The 17,587-nt window shown below is 41.9% G+C and overlaps 1 protein-coding gene across 1 annotated transcript in view; it reads left to right on the plus strand.

Annotated features, from left to right (window-relative positions):
- Window positions 1–17,587, plus strand: part of LOC138372000 (tripartite motif-containing protein 59-like) — an 82,933-nt gene that overhangs the window by 20,182 nt on the left and 45,164 nt on the right. Inside the window, exon 2 of the mRNA XM_069337048.1 lies at window positions 15,857–15,927. Coding sequence (XP_069193149.1) covers window positions 15,922–15,927 — 6 coding nt within the window. The 5' untranslated portion in view covers window positions 15,857–15,921. The remainder of the gene's footprint in view (window positions 1–15,856; window positions 15,928–17,587) is intronic.

The following is a 17,587-nucleotide window of genomic DNA, read 5'->3' on the forward strand; positions in this document are numbered from 1 at the left end:
GCGGCTGGTGGTGGGTGGCGGGTGGCGGCGGGTGGTGGGTGGTGGCGGCGGGTGGTGAGTGGCGGTGGCGGCTGGTGGTGGCGGGTGGCGGCTGGTGGTGGGTGGTGGCGGGTGGTGGCGGGTGGCGGCGGGTGGCGGCTGGTGGTGGGTGGTGGCAGGTGGCGGCTGGTGGTGGGTGGTGGCGGGTGGCGGCTGGTGGTGGGTGGTGGGTGATGGCGGGTGGTGGCTGGTGGTAGGCGGCGGGTGGCGGCTGGTGGCGGCCAGCTGGGACACACCCTCCACCACTGAAGGTCTGAGCACAACTAACCATATGTCTCTCTCACCCACCAGCCCAGTGTTGCCAGCTCGCGCTCTCAAAATGTTTCCTTCAAAGATTGTATATTATCTTTGAACAACAAGTTTGATTATCAAGGAAATAATGCATATATTATTGTCACATTAATACTGTGCAATATCTTATTACATTCCTGCTAAATAATTATAATTTGAAACAGGACAAAAAATCCAACATATATATAAAAACCAACATTAGAGATCACGAGGCCTAGGCCTCGCCTGTGACCACACATCCTGCCTCCCTGGCTTGCTACCCTCTCACACCTCACACTCTTAACTCTCTCATAATCACTCTCACTCTCTTACTCTGTCACTCTTACTCTCTGTCACTCTTACTCTCTGTCACTCTTACTCTGTCACTCTTACTCTCTGTCACTCTTACTCTGTCACTCTTACTCTCTGTCACTCTTACTCTGTCACTCTTACTCTCTATCACTCTTACTCTGTCATTCTTACTCTGTCACTCTTACTCACTCTCAGTCACTCTTACTTATACTCACTCTTACTCACACTTACACACTCTCTGGCACTCTCACTCACCTTCAGTCACTCTTACCCACTCTCGCTCACTCTTACTCACTCTAGTTAATAAGAACACGCCAATATAAGACAACAAAACGTTTTCAGATTCTTTCTCACCACTTTCCAGCAACTTTTATAATTTATATAAATTATCTTAGGGAATAATACATAAATTATATATTTAAACATGATATTAGTGTTTAGTGGAATGCATAAGGAGTCAAATTGTGTTAAAAAGAGCGATTTTTAGAAAATTTGGAAAACTACTTTTTTCTGTTCATATTATAACTAAATGGATTTTAAAGGTTTCACTCAGCCAATATATATCATTCACAATTTATTAATGAATTTTACAAAAAAACACCATAAATTTTATATTTAAACATGTAAAAACTATAGAAAGAAGAAGGAGAAAATAATTGTAGAAAAACAATTTATAATTAAACCTTTGTGTTTGGATTTTTTGAGTAAAAGTTTCTCAAAGGCTCTCCTGCACCATTCTCAATGCAAATCATTCCCACACCTATGGGAAGAGATAGGCGAACGTTGTGTAGATGATTTGTGTTTGCTGGGTTCTACGCCAATATTGCACTTTATCGCACCTGGCGCCTCACTTGCCAATATTGCACGTAATTACTTCGGGCACCGCACTACGCAATATCGCACTTAATCAGAGCGAACCCTTCGCTCTACAATATTGCACTGAATCACTGAGCACCACACTACTCAATATTGCACTTAATCGCTTAATCACAGCGAGCTCCGCACTGCACAATATCGCACTTAGTCACTCTTGAGCACCGCACAGGACGTATAACGTCACAATCGTCACACAGGGGGAATTATATACAGGGATTACGCCACTTCACCACCCCTGTCAAACATACTTAACAAGGGGACGGATCCCGCTGGGGATGCCAATTATGTTACGGCCCTCTCGGGACGCAACGGGGTTCTTACTCTGATGTCGTTAGAGGAAGTTGTATCCGACCCCAAGCCAGTAGTGGCTTTCAAGGGATGTGATCCGTGACGCAAGAAACTTAAAGGGGGAAGGGAAAGAAAGTTAAGAACTTAAGATTATAATTGTTCCCATCACCAAATAAATAATATATAAAAGAGTGCACAGGGGGAGGGGTATTAACACTTATTTACAGGGGAAAATACACTGTAGTCTTCTGCTGAAGACTCTGGACACAGGCTCTTGGTGCTAAATCCTCGGTGCTTCTTCGTGGCCTCACAACGAATCCTCTGAGAATGCTGAGCTTACCCTGGCCACAGGTCAGCCAAAACACAGGTCCACTGGGGACACCGCCGTGGAGGCCGTCAACCACACGTCCAGCAAGTCTGCTGGCAGGTTCCGGATCAGCAAGGCTGGTCAGGCCACTCCACGGGCGATATTGGGGTAACGCCCTAGACAGGAGCCTCGTGTGATATCACAAATCACTCTCCTGTCCTCAGTACCCCAGTGGATAATCTTCTCCAGCAGTCGGTCCCGGGTATGACGATCCTTCTACTGCCACTCCACTGGCAGGGTAACACCACAGTGTTCTTCCGGGGGACGACTTCACAGCTGCTGCAGCAAAGCACTAGGTATGGAGACGGCTGCCTTGGGTAGACTGACTCAACTTCCAACACAGCGGTCCCAGGTCGACTCTGTAAGCAGACACGTCATCAATAACTGGGACACTAAGGCACCTCACTTACAGGCTCAGACACAAACGCCCACCTATCCACTCCATAGATGGCGCTGGTGTCTGAGCACCACCTCACCAGAGGTCAGCAGCGGCTGTGTTGAGCGCTGAACCAGACTGGAAACTGGCCCTCGAGGCCAGTACACCTTGTCCTCACCAGGTGTCGTCGTCCATTTGGTGGGGGTTTCGGGAGCTGACCCACAGATGGCGCGGTCGTCACTGCTCCATGCTCGGACGCTGGATCCGGGTTCGTAACAGAGTTTTTCGGAAGACGAGCAGGATTTACTCCAAAAATATGTCTCGGAAGGCGAGGGTTACCTCGGGACGCGAGTTTGTTGATACGTGTACAGGCCGACTGGCGTGTGGTGGCATGGCGATCGCGCCTCAGTTTACCAGTGTCTCGTGTCCAGTGACTATCCCACCTGCATTCTTCACAAGGATTTACAGTTTTTTATCGGTTTTTTGGCCATTTGAGCATAAAAGTTGTCATTATATATCTTGCCATGGGTCTCAAGAAAGCCATTGGTAAGGTTCAACCTAAGAAAATAGCTGTGAGTAGAGGCAGTAGAGGATGTCCCTTCTTGATTAAGAAAATGTGTGAAGTATGGGAAGAACTGCAAAGTTTTGTTGAAAAAACTCACCCAGATAAAGCTGTAGCAGGCCGTTGCATTGACCTTTTAAATGATAATGTGATGTCTTACTACAGACAAGTGTTAAAATGTAGGGAAAAACAAGTGTCATTAGACAAATTCTTAGTAAAACGAGCAAGTCATAGTGGTATGCAGGCAAAATGTGCCAGAGTGTGCATACCAGTGAAGTCCTCACTGCCTGATGTGATAATGGAAGGGGACTCCCCTTCCAAACAGTAACTCCTCTCTTCCTCCCACCTCCTCACCATCTTCCATACGCCTACAGCATTCAACAGCAAGGTAAGTAATAACTTGAACATAGTTTTGTAGGTTTATTTAGATGAATTAGGTATAAAAATTTAGTTTGATGTGGGGTTTTTGGGGTAGTCAGGAACGGATTAATTCATTTCCCGTTATTTCTTATGGAGAAATTAGCTTCGGAATGCGAGTTTTCGGAATACGAGGCGTCTCCAGGAACCAATTAAACTCTTAAACTGAGGTATGCCTGTATACATATTTATTTATTTATTTATTTATTTATTTATATACAAGAAGGTACATTGGGTTTGTGAGAATACATAGCATGGTATTTACAATCTTGTAAAGCCGCTAATACGCACAGCGTTTCGGGCAGGTCCTTAATCTAACAGATAATTTTAAGTAGGTAAATTCTAGCAGAATTAATAAAATGATAACAGATACATTGCAAGAAAAAAATGAGATGAGAGAGATTAGTAGGTATATTAAAGCACATGGTATATTAAAGCTCTGATTGATTGCATTGAGAGCTTGATTGGTAATTTAAACAAAGATTAATAGGGACGATACAGCAAATTGATAGCACATATAAGAAGACAGCAATGATCACAATGGTAAAGTTGTTTGGATTGGGTACATCAAGATTGGGAGATTGGGTAGCACTAGATACAGTGCAATTTTAAAGCAACAAGGTAGAAAACTATGAAGATGAAATTAGGTACTTTTAAGTTTTGTTTTTGAATGACGCCAAAGTTGGACAGCTTTTCAATTCATTAGGGAGTGAGTTCCATAGACTGGGGCCCTTTATTTGTATAGAGTGTTTACTCAGATTAAGTTTGACTCTGGGGATATCAGAGATATTTATTTCTGGTGTGTTGATAATGGGTCCTATTACATCTGTCCAGGGAGAGTTTCAGTGCAGGATTTGCATTTAAGAACAGGGTTTTGTAAATGTAATTGACACAAGAGAATGTGTGGAGTGAGATTATATTTAGCATGTTTAGGGAGTTAAACAAGGGGGCTGAGTGTTGTCTGAAAGCAGAATTGGTTATTGTTCTGATAGCAGATTTTTGCTGGGTAATGATGGACTTGAGGTGGTTTGCAGTGGTTGAACCCCATGCACAGATACCATAATTAAGATAGGGATAGATAAGTGCATAATATAGTGAGATGAGAGCAGAGTTAGGTACATAATATCTGATTTTGGAGAGTATACCAACTGTTTTAGAGACTTTCTTAGTTATGTGTTGTATGTGGGTGCTGAAGTTTAGTCTCTTGTCTAGGAATAGGCCATGAAACTTTCCATCATTTTTATTACTAATGTTAACATTGTCTATCTGAAACTGAATTGCATTTGTTGATTTGCTACCAAATAAGATGTAGTAGGTCTTTTCTATGTTAAGTGATAGTTTGTTGATTGACATCCATAGTGGACTTTTTTTAGTTCATTATTAACAACATTATTTAGTGTATGTGGGTTGGGGTTAGAGTAGATGAGGGTAGTATCATAAGCAAACAATATAGGTTTCAGAATGTTAGAGACATTAGGCAGATCATTGATGTATATAAGAAATAGGAGAGGTCCCAAGATGCTGCCCTGTGGCACTCCGCACTTTTATTGGTAGAGTGGGAGAGGTTATATCATTGATGGCTACACATTGGTGTCTATCACTATGATAGGATTGGATATAGTCCAGGGCATGGCCTTGGATTCCATTGTAACACCGTAAAGGTGTTTTGTTTTGTTGTACAGTGGTACCTCGGAATGCGATTGTCCCTGTATGCGAGATTTTCGGAAGGCGAGGTGTATTTACTCCAAAAATTTGTCTCGGAAGGCGATGGTTACTTCGGGAGTCGAGTTTGAACGCGAGTTTGTTGATACGCGTACAGCCGACCTAGCGCGTGGTCGTTCGGCGATCGTCGCCCCTCTGCCCCGCTGCCCCTCAGTTCACCATTGTCTCGCGCGCAGTGACTACCCCCACATCAATTCTTGTCGTGAATTTTCAGTGTTTTGTTGGATTTTTGGTGATTTGTCTATACAATTTGTTATTATATATCTCACCATGAGTCCCAAGAAAGCCAGTGGTAAGGATAAAGGCCAGAAAGCTCATGTGAGGATGACAATAGAGGAGAAACAAGAGATCATTCGAAAGCATGAGAACGGTACACGTGTTGTTGATCTTTGTAGGCAGTACAACAAAGCGACATCAACAATATGCACTATACTTAAGAAGAAAAATAAGATTATGAGTGCTAATGTGGCAAAAGGAGTAAGAACATTAACGACACAAAGACCACAAATACTTGAAGAAGTGGAAAAGTTGTTATTAATTTGGATACACGACAAGGAGTTGAGGGGTGATAGTGTTTCGGAGGCCATTATTTCTGAGAAAGCCAGGGTGTTGCACGAAGACCTTCTAAAGAAGACCCCTGCAACGAGTGATGCAGATAAGAAAGAGTTTAAGGCAAGCAGGGGCTGGTTTGAAAAATTTAGAAAGAGAAGTGGTATCCATAGTGTTACAAGGCATGGGGAGGCAGCCAGCTCAGACAAACCAGCCGCTGGAAGGTTTATTGACGAATTTAAAGAGTTTGCACAGGCTGAGGGATACCTACCGCAACAAGTGTTTAATTGTGACGAAACAGGACTGTTTTGGAAAAGAATGCCTAAGAGGACATACATTACCAAGGAGGAAAAATCCTTGCCTGGACACAAGCCTATGAAAGATAGGTTTACGCTTGTGCTGTGTTCAAATGCGAGTGGCGATTTAAAAATTAAACCCTTGCTAGTGTATCATTCTGAAAATCCAAGGGTTTTCAAACAGTATAATGTGCAGAAAACCCGTTTGTCTGTGATGTGGAAGTCTAATAAAAAAGCATGGGTGACTAGGCTTATTTTTTCGGAGTGGGTGAATGAAGTGCTGTGCCCTGCCATAGAAAAATATCTGCAGGAGAAACAATTGCCACTCAGAGCCGTGCTTCTCCTTGACAATGCTCCTGCTCATCCTCCAGGCTTGGAAGATGATTTTATGCCTCAATACAATAAATTCCTCAGTTAAATTCCTTCCTCCTAACACCACTCCTCTAATTCAGCCTATGGACCAGAAAATCATAGCGAATTTTAAGAAACTGTATGAAAGGGCACTTTTCCGGAAATGTTTTGAAGTGACTGAAGCCACAAACCTCACCCTCAAAGAGTTCTGGAGAGAGCATTTTAACATTTTTAGTGCTTTAAAACTCGTTGACAAAGCCTGGCAAGAAGTGACTCAAAGAACCCTGATCTCTGGCTGGAGAAAATTGTGGCCTGAAGGTGTGAGAGAACTAGACTTTGAGGGGTTTGAGCCTATAAATGATGCGCCTATTGTTGAGGAAATTGTTAGTCTAGGCCAGAAAATGGGCTTGGAATTGGATGGTGATGATGTGGAGGAGTTGGTGGAAGAACACAACGAAGAACTGACCACCGAAGAACTCCTAGCCCTTCAACAGGAACAGGAAGCCAACACAGCAGCGAATGATTCTGCAGTGGAGGAGGAGGTGGTGGCAGCAGCACCAGCGAATGTCCCTTCTGCAGTAATTAAGAAGGTGTGTCAGATGTGGGAAGAGATTCAAACAACTATTGAACATACTCACCCAGACAAAGCTGTAGTAGGCCGTTGTCTTAATCTTTTCAATGACAATGTGATGCCTTACTACAGAGAGAGCTTGCGAAGAAGGGAAAAGCAAGCTTCCATGGACAAATATTTGGTGAAGAAATCGAGCAGTGAGCCTCAACCAGGACCTAGTGGCACTCAGGTTAAACGTCCCAGGGAGAGCACACCAGAAAGGTCCTCACTGCCTGATGTGATTATGGAAGGGGACTCCCCTTCCAAACAGTAACTCCTCTCCTCCTCCCCCCTCCTCACCATCTTCCATATGCCTACAGCACTCGACAGTAAGGTAATAACTGGAACATAGTTTTGTAGGTTTATTTAGATGAATTAGGTAAATTAGGTATAAAAATTTAGTTTGATGTGGGGTTTTTGGGGTAGTCAGGAACGGATTAATTCATTTCCCTTTATTTCTTATGGGGAAATTAACTTCGGAATGCGAGTTTTCGGAAGGCGAGGCGTCTCCAGGAACGGATTAAACTCGCATTCTGAGGTATGCCTGTATTTAATATATATATATATATAGTTCATGAGTCACAGACAAGGATTTGAAAGGTGCCATTCTGTCGGGCTGAAACTCACACCTCTAAGCGTTAATGACCTCAAGTTGACCTGAGGTCAGCTCAAGCAAATTTCACCTTGCTTCTGCTAATCTGATAATTGTAGCCTGATAGCCTTCAAACAAGCCGCCAGTTTTAGGTGTGGCTTGGTAGAGTGCCTGGGGCTATCTACTTGTGGGCAGAGTTAGCTACTAGGTTTCCCAATATGTACTCGGAGAGCTGTAGATTCGGGAGGATAAGCAATAGGAGAACAGCCAGCAGAGCAGAACAGAGGACAGCATAGCCAGGGAGGCTGTCAGCCGGATGGGGCGGGACTGTTTCTGTCAACTACAGTCCCCCTTTCACTCTCTATCCAGCTATTGGCAAACACTTGGTGAGTTGAAAATTGAAGGTGACTTAGTCGTGTTTACTAGTGTTGTGTGACTAGCAGGGGCAGACAGTGGTAATAGTCTCAAATTCTTGGGTAATGGCTCACTTTGTAATTTAATAGTGAACCTTCAGTTTGTTTGCTTGAATTATGATATCTGTCCTTTTAAATATACTTGATGAATTTATTGAGAAATTCACTTACTTTTAATCTGATTTTAATTGTTCCTAGATTTGGGATTTTTGGATACAATATGCAAACTAAAGTGTAGAGTACTCTTGAGACTATGGGATTAAAGAATCTTGCCTGGAACTTGATTCCCGTTGACATATGCTAATAACATCTTTTGATACAGACAAGTTCCATTCCTTGTCATGTATGTACTGTCTAGAATGGATGGTGGCAGCACTACTACTTCTACTATCTACTTTTGTACTTCTACCTACCTACCCTTCTACCTCTACCTCCACTCATCTCCGTACTCTCTCTCTTCTCCCTCCGCCCCTCTCCAAACTCTCCCTTTCAACTGACAACCCTCCTCGCTCCTCCCACCTCCCTACGTCTCTCACCCCAAACCCTCACTCATTACTTCATTATCCATTTCTTCCCTTTTGGTTCTCGTATACGTTTGTAGCAGTGAAATGGTTCTGGAGTTTCTCTGGAGTTTGCGGGTAGCTGATCAAGTTACGGTGCCTTGAAGTTGTAGCACCTAGGTAATCAAATACCTGGGTTACAAGGTGTTGAACAAGAGAGGTTGCAGTAGGAACTCTGGGGGGAACTCTAGAATAGTTGACTAACTGGGGGGCGAACTAATGGACTAAAGAGAGCTATTTCCCCCACCCTCCGTTACACCATAATGATGGAGTTTACGTAAGAGGTAGTTGCAATTAACAGTATCAAAGGCCTTTCTCAGGTCAATGAAGAGTCCAATCGGAAACTCATTTTTGTCAAGGGCTGAGTAAATTATATCAAGGAGACTAATAATTGTATCGTTGGTACTCTTTTGGGAGCAGAAGCAAAACTGACAGGGGCTGAGTATGTCAAATTTTACGAGGTAGGAGTAGAGCTGTTTGTAGATAATTTTTTCAAATATTTTTGATAGTATGGGTAGGTTTGATATTGATCTATAATTGTTTATGTTTGCCGGATTACCTCCTTTATGAACTGGCGTTACTCTTGCTTTTTTAAGAATATCAGGGAAGGTATGACACTCTAGGGATTTGTTGAACAGCAGAGCTATAGGTGGCGCAAGGGCGTGGGAGGCGCTCTTGTATACATTGGATGGGATTTCACTGATGTTCCCAGCTTTGGTTTTTAGTGAGTGTATGATGGACACAACATCTGTCGGGCTGACTGGTGAAAGGAGAAGAGAGTTTGGATAGCTGCCTGAGAGATATGTGTTGATATGTGTCTGAGTCTGTGGGATTTTACTGGCAAGGTTAGCACCAACCGATGAAAAGAAGCTATTAAATTCATTTGCCATTTTTAAATCAGTTGACACTGTGTAGCTATCCTTAGAGAGTATTTTCTGGTTGTGGGAGTGTCGTTTTGTTCCTAGGATATTAGAGATGGTTTTCCATGTGTTTTTCATGCTGCCTTTTGCTTCTTTGAATCTATTCTCATAATATGAACGTTTAGCTTTTCTTATGATACTGGTAAGCACTGATGAGTACCTTTTAACTACTTCCTTTGTAACTAGGCCAATCCTAGATTTCTTTTCATATTCAAGTTTTTTGTTGATTGATTTGAATATGCCACTTGTGAGCCATGGATTCACACACAGAGATCACACTAACGTGACGCATCAAATGAACAAATCCACAAGGGCCGTGACGAGGATTCGAACCTGCGTCTGGGAGCATCCCAGACACTACCTTAATCGACTGTGCTACGACAGGGTAAAAAGGGTTGAAACCGAAGTTCTACTGAACTTACTGGATCCCGTAGCCTCTCCGAGGCACAAACCAGGCTTTTACACAACCCCCCCCCCCCCTGCACCCGGGCTATGTCAATAGGCCGTTCTCCCTCTTCGCCCTTACATCATCACACACAGAGATCACACTAACGTGATGCATCAAATGAACAAATCCACAAGGGCCGTGACGAGGATTCGAACTTGCGTCCGGGAGCATCCCAGACACTGCCTTAATTGACTGAGCTACGACAGGGTAAAAAGGGATGAAAGGGCTTTTTTAGGGCTTTTTACTGAGCTACGACAGGGTAAAAAGGGCTTTTTACCCTGTCGTAGCTCAGTCGATTATGGCAGTGTCTGGGATGCTCCCGGACGAAGTTCGAATCCTCGTCACGGCCCTTGTGGATTTGTTCATTTGATGCGTCACTTTAGTGTGATCTCTGTGTGTGATGATGTAAGGGCGAAGAGGGAGAACGGCCAATTGACATAGCTCGGGTGCAGGGGAAGGGGGGGGGGGTGTGTAAAAGCCTGGTTTGTGCCTCGGAGAGGCTACGGGATCTAGTAAGTTCAGTAGAACTTTGGTTTCAACCCTTTTTACCCTGTCGTAGCTCAGTCGATTAAGGCAGTGTCTGGGATGCTCCCGGACGCAGGTTCGAATCCTCGTCACGGCCCTTGTGGATTTGTTCAGCCACGGATTGTTTATTCTTTTGTCAGTTGTTTGATAAGGAGGGGACAGTGAGTATTGTAGAAGCTTAGAGTTTTGGAGAGAAAGAGGTTAGTTAATGAGTTTATATCCTGTGTATTCTTGAATTCAGATTCCCAGTTAATATTGTGAAGTGCATTTGAGAGATTGCCTAAAGCTGATTCACTGTGTAGCCTGAATGAGAGTTTGCTTCTGGTGGTGTTATGTCCATGTTTGCTATGAGGATGGTATGATAGTGGTCAGTTGTTCAGTCATAGATTATACCAGATGTAAGGTGTATATTATATTCTACGATCAAACAATACAATACAATACAATACAATTTTATTTAGGTAAGGTACATACATACAATAAATATTTAATAGGATTGTATAACTTATAGGTATAGCTTGTACATACAATGCCTAAAGCCACTATTACGCAAAGCGTTTCGGGCATAAACAGCAAAAACAGCATAAACAGCAAAAACAGTGTTTTTGCTGTTATTACACTATATACACACACATTGTATATAACCATCTACATATATGTTCACCATAACGAACCACTAAGTTCGTATGGTGAGCCCAAAAAACAAGATTGAGCTGCCACATCCAGCCAGCCCTCCCTCACTCCTCCAACACCTTACTCGCCAACATTCCTCCTCCCACCATACTGTTATTGTTTTTATTACACTATAACACCACCAACAGAACAGTGGCCACCATACACTGCATGACAAGTCACACAGCAGACGACAATGCTACGAGTACGACGCCACCTCCCTCACCAAAATGGTTCCTCCCAATATACTCCTGTTGCTGTTATTCCACTATATACATACACATTATATATATGTATCTACATTTGTGTTCACCATAGTGAACCACTAAGCTAGTATGGTGAGCAAAACAAGAGTGGCTGCCACACACTGACGCTACCTCGATTCCCTCCCTCCCTCACCGAAATTCCACCTCCCACAATACTATGCACAGCACTAATTATCACCACAATCCTGCTATTATCGTCCTATCATGGCTAAATAATACCAGTTACATATATATTTTGACATTATTTGGCAATGCTGTGGTCACAAGCTGAACAGCAGTGCTGTGAGCTCATGCTGCATGCGCCAGCCTTGGTTGCTCACTCAGTATTGAGGCTCTTATACCCGGGAATGTTGCCCACGATTTTTTTTTAAATGACGTCTGTTTATAAGAGCCCTGAGGAGGCTGATGTGAACCCCATGTAGCTGCGGGAGTTTTGAATCATATGCTGTACCTATAAGATCCCTGAGGTGTGTTACGCACCACCCGTCGAGCGCCTACGAGCTCGATGCACAGTGCAGTGGTTAAGTATCTCGTCTTCCTCAGAGAGCAGAACTTCCATAATGTCTAAATTCATAGCTCAGGCATTAGCCTCAGACATTAGCCAGACAAAGCCTTTTGAGAGCATAGATAACCCTTAATGCATGAGTTGTATTACAGATGTAGTGTTTGGTGGTAAAGCCATACATGTTATTTTGCCATCAGGCGATGTTAATTTAGCAATGGGGTGAGCTGGGGCATTATCAGTCAACAACATTACCTTTACCTCAGCAGGATGAATTCTACACTCATTGATCTGCTGCTTTTTTACTAATTTATAAAAGTGATACTGGAACCAATCCTCAAAAATAATCTGTGTGAACCAGGCATTTTTTGTGTTGTAGTAGATGACAGGTAGTCTGTTCATGCAGTTTTTCAATGCTTTTGGGTTGGCAGATTTCCCAACAATTGCATACTTTGTTCGGTGACTGCCATCTGCGTTAGAGCACAATAATGCTGAAATTCTTTCCTTCTTTACCTTGCAACCAGGAATACCCTTCTCAAGCCTGAAGGCCAAAGTGTTTCTTTGAAGGCATTTCCAGTTAAAGCCTGTTACATCTGCATTGTACACTTAAAACCAGCTTAGATTATTAGATATCATGTGCTGAGAAAGTTTATGCTTGTATGCATTAGCACTTCCAACATCTGCACTTAATGACTCACCACAAATTTTTTTGTTAATGATGCCATACCTCTCTTTAAATCGACATACCCATTCAGTGCTAGCCTTGAAATTGTCTATGTTTAACTTTACAGTAAGTCTTTCAGCTGCATTTCTAATAGAATCAACTGAAACAGCAATTCCTTTCGTATGATGCTGTGTAAACCATTTAAATAAAGACGAGTCCAAATCCGTATAATGTACTTAGCAGGCTTCAGTGTTTTCCTGTTGCTTATTGCATGAGTTTGAGCAAAGAATTTCTTAGTATTATCGTTCTGCTTTTTTTTTTATCACAAACTGTAGCTTTATCGATGTTGAATTCTTGGGCGAGTCGAGTGACAGAGTATCCACGCTCTGCTTTCTCTATCGTCAACTTTCTGATCAATTGACAAATGTTTTCTCTTTTGTTTTATACCTTCAATACCATGAATGCTGCTCTGAGGCATCTTGACAGATTAAATGAATTCAAACAGTAAAAATCGTTCAAATTTATCACGAAAATCCTTTGCGGGCGAGCCCGACATTTTTACCCCAGGAAGAGGAGAAGCACATGGTGCCAGCCATCTCATCCAGGCCCAACGTGTTGACATGACCTGTGCTTATTTTATAGGCATTCTCAAAATTTGATGTACTTATTGACTGTTACAAATTGTTTTATTTAAAATATTATTATTGTTATAATTAGTGAAATATTGTTAGTTTTGAAGTTGTATGCATTTTATACAGTACAGTTCTGTATTAACCCTTAAGCTGTGCATGGCATACATATATGACAGGACCTGATGGCAAAGTTCAATTTCTCAAAATTGCTCTAATGCTTTCCAAATTTTTGTGCATACTAGCAAATCCTGCAACATTGTCTAAATGATCACAAACGTAACTTGTAAAATAAGAAAATAAAAAATAATTACTGTATAAAATTGAATATTGAATACTTCAGATTTCGAGATCAGCTGCAAAAATATAAACTATCACCAATTGTTCATTTGGTGTTATTATGCTCTCAGAATAGTATATGATCTTCATTTTCATAGATTTAGAATATATGTTTTCAGTTTAGTTTACTGTAAAAAAAATCGTCAATGTGGCATTTGAATTATGTGCCAAATTTAGAAAAAAATTGATAACTACAAACGTTTAGGGTCTGTGAAAAATCCATTCTAATAGGATTGTAGAACAGACAACTGTGCACATTATTTGTAACAATGGTGAGAATCAGTCCGGGCGGTGGTGGATGATGACAAGACCACACACTAGAATGTGAAGGGACGACGACATTTCGGTCCGTCCTGGACCATTCTCAAGTCGATCGTGATGAGGAAGTAGAGACAGGCAATAAATAGGCACGAGAGATGAGGAGCAAAGTAAGGTGTAGTAGAGGGACTAGTAGTAAGAACTGCAGAGGGCCTATTGGCCCATACGAGGCAGTTCCTATTATAACCACCGAAAGAGAAGGAGAAAATAATGAGAAGAGGAAAGCGAGGGAACGTAGGAGAAGACAATGAACAGAAAAAAGAGAGAAAAGAGAAAGAAAGGAAAGAGAAAGAAAGGTAAATGGAAAGGGTAAGCTTATGTAAGGTCACGTTTGTTAGAAAGATTAGAGCATTTGAGTATATACTGTGAAAGGGAAGAGTCCACAGCAACAAAGTCAGGACTCAAGTTCATGTTGGGTACATTGTGTATTAGAGCCGATTCAACAAGACGGCGTTTGTGTAGAGTAGAGGCAGGAAAGATTATTTTGGAGGAAGACCAATCAATGGGATGATTAGAATCCCTCACATGGTAGAAGAGAGCATTGTTAGTGTCTGCAGACTTAACACTTCACTGGATATGTGGGCCTGCGGGCCGCTACAAGCAACAGCCTGGTGGATCAAACGTTCACAAGTCAAGCCTGGCCTCAGGCCGGACTTGGGGGAGTAGAAGAACTCCCAGAACCCCATCAACCAGGTATCAGTCAGAAACTGAATTTTTTGAAGCTGACTCAAAGTTTGAGATAATTGAAGTTGAAGTTATCAACAATGAATAAGGTAGTTCTAATTCATTAATTTACTTATATGTTTTAATAAACGTTGTTTGGCACTCGTACTCGAATATGTGAAAGTTGTAGGTCAATATGTGTTGGAATGATGTTAAAAAAAAATACCCCCCCAAAAAACTAAATATAGGGAAAATTATAATGATTTAGAGGATAAAAATGTATACTTTATAGAAGTGATAAAGCCCTAATCTGGTCCCTAATCATCAAAACCGCCTAAAGAGAAAAAGAAAATAGAATTTGAAATCTGTGAAAAACTCAGTAAAAAAAAAATCAAAGTCCCAAGTTCTGCCAGTTGTGACTGATTTATTTGGTGACCAATTTCATTCTATCTTGACATAGTTAGGGATGGGTATGCACTCTCCAGGATGTAGAGGTTGTAACAAAAGGAGATAATAAACAAAGGAGACAAAAAAAAAAAATGGACATTGGTGAAAGTAACAGATATTAACATTAGGCAATGCATTTTTATGATATTTAACAAAATAGAGCATGATAACATACTCATTATTATTGGTATTATTATGTATTACTCAGCAATGCTATACAGGCACCAGCTGCATATCCACTTTGTGGATACTTCTTGCTACTATTCTTCTTCTTTGTACATTGGACAAGTGCTTGCATCTCTTTATTACTGCATTATCCATCAGTTCCAGTTAATAGAAGCTGCTGTTCTCCTTATCAACAAAATGTTCTCCTTTTAAAAAAAAATTGTCTAAAATACATTTCTGAAAATATTGAATGAAACTTTCATGATTCTTATGCCAATAAGTTGGAGATTTATTTAACATTTAATATTAATTTTCACATAAGCCACAGCTTTTACAGCCCAGGCTGTAGCAGCTTTAGGGTTAATGCACGTGGTTTGTATTACGTAGGCTGTTAGAGAGAGGGGGGGGGGAGGCAGCCGAGAACCCGCCCATACCCCCTTCCCCATTCCTGCCCCACCCTCCTTACTCCTGCCCACCCTCCTTACTCCTGCCCACCCTCCTTATTCCTGCCCACCCTCCTTATTCCTGCCCACCCTCCTTACTCCTGCCCACCCTCCTTACTCCTGCCCACCCTCCTTACTTTTGCTCAAAGCACAATACCTAAAAAAAATTATTTAATTTTTCTAAATATTTACTATGTTTTGGTGGGAAAAATTTAGTCATAGAAACCTTAAATTTGTTTTATTTTGCGTTAATAGGTAATACTGCTTCCAGTCTCTGCTCGGCTACCCAGGACGATAGCAAACACAACTCTTGCCCATTAATGATGGTAAGGACAATTTTATTCTTACCGTACTACCAGTGTGTGTGTTTATCATGTTGATGTCAATAACCAGTGATTGTGAGTGTATTAATCAAGATATTTTCATTAACTAGTGTATTAATGTTGGTGTTGTCATTTACCAGTGATGGCGAGTGTATTAATTTTATTGTCATTACCCAGTGATGGTGAGTGTATTAATCATATTGACATGACCCAGTGATGTTGAGTGTATTAACCCGTGTGTTGCTAAGGGCTATTTGTCCCTTGTCACCCACAGGCACATAACAAAAAAGAAAAAAAAATTCTTCCTAACCTAATCTAATCTAAACTATTGGGACCGACTAAAGAGCCTAAAACTGTACTCCCTTGAGCGCAGGCGGGAGAGGTACATAATAATTTACACGTGAAAAATATTAGAGGTGCTGGTCCCAAACCTGCACACAGAAATAGCATCACATGAGACCAGAAGACATGGCAGGATGTGCAGAATACCCCCGTTGAAAAGCAGAGGTGCAACAGGTACTCTGAGAGAGAACTCTATCAACATCAGAGGCCCGAGACTGTTCAACACGCTTCCACTACACATAAGGGGCATAACTGGCCGACCCCTCACAGTGTTCAAGAGAGAACTGGATAAGCACCTCCAAAGGATACCTAATCAACCAGGCTGTGACTCATACGTCAGGCTGCGAGCAGCCACGTCCAACAGCCTGGTTGATCAGTCCGGCAACCAGGAGGCCTGGTCGACGACCGGGCCGCAGGGACGCTAAGCCCCGGAAGCACCTCAAGGTAACCTCAAGGTAACCTGTTAATTTGTGTTCCCTGACCACGAGAGAGAGAGAAAAATTAATCGTACTTACAAATGACATAAATGAGCCGACAATATGAGCGATGACGTCACACCCTGCATGCTTGCTTATGCAAGGTGTGTCCCAGAGGCATTGCGCGCAGTCTTCAAGCAGTCAGAATTGCCACAAATTTATTTTCGCTGCGTTATTTACAGTGTCTAGGCGTATTTTATCACAAATATTATTCACTAATTGTGTTGCATATAATGTTACTTCATGTTCAACGGTAATAAATGTTGCATACACTGAGTATACACATGCACACAAAAATATTTTCCCATTATGCAAATATAATATGTATTCACATTGTTCATTATTATATTTACACACATGCACACACTATTTACAGGTTTTTGCACTATTATTGCACATTTAGAATTCTTGGAGAGTGTGGTAGTTGTAGAAGCAGTTGACAGCACACAGTGGGACTGCACACGCTTCACACCATGTTTGCACAAGTTTACGTTTCTGATCTCTTTTATTGTTCTACAAACTAAGCAATCACGTTGGCCTATTGCATGCTTTCCAGCTGGTGGCAAATGTTTAAGTCTGTGTGCTTGAAAGCCCTCCGTGTGAGTGAGCCTGGGTGTAGCAGCATGCTGCAACACTGGGTTCATGATGGGTCTTTGTATGCCAGAAATATCTTTGCCAAACTTTGCTAATAACTGTGTCCCAAGTGTAAAAGCAAACGCACGGAAACTTGGTTTACGTCAAGTTTTCACCAGATACATATTATAGCTGTTCAGCATGCTTATGTCAACAAGACGGAAAAACACTTTTTATGTCCACTTCAATGTTTTCCACACTCACTCGACAGT

This window comes from Procambarus clarkii, chromosome 37 (genome assembly GCF_040958095.1).
Source record: "Procambarus clarkii isolate CNS0578487 chromosome 37, FALCON_Pclarkii_2.0, whole genome shotgun sequence".
In the NCBI taxonomy this organism is placed as follows: Eukaryota; Metazoa; Arthropoda; class Malacostraca; order Decapoda; family Cambaridae; genus Procambarus; species Procambarus clarkii.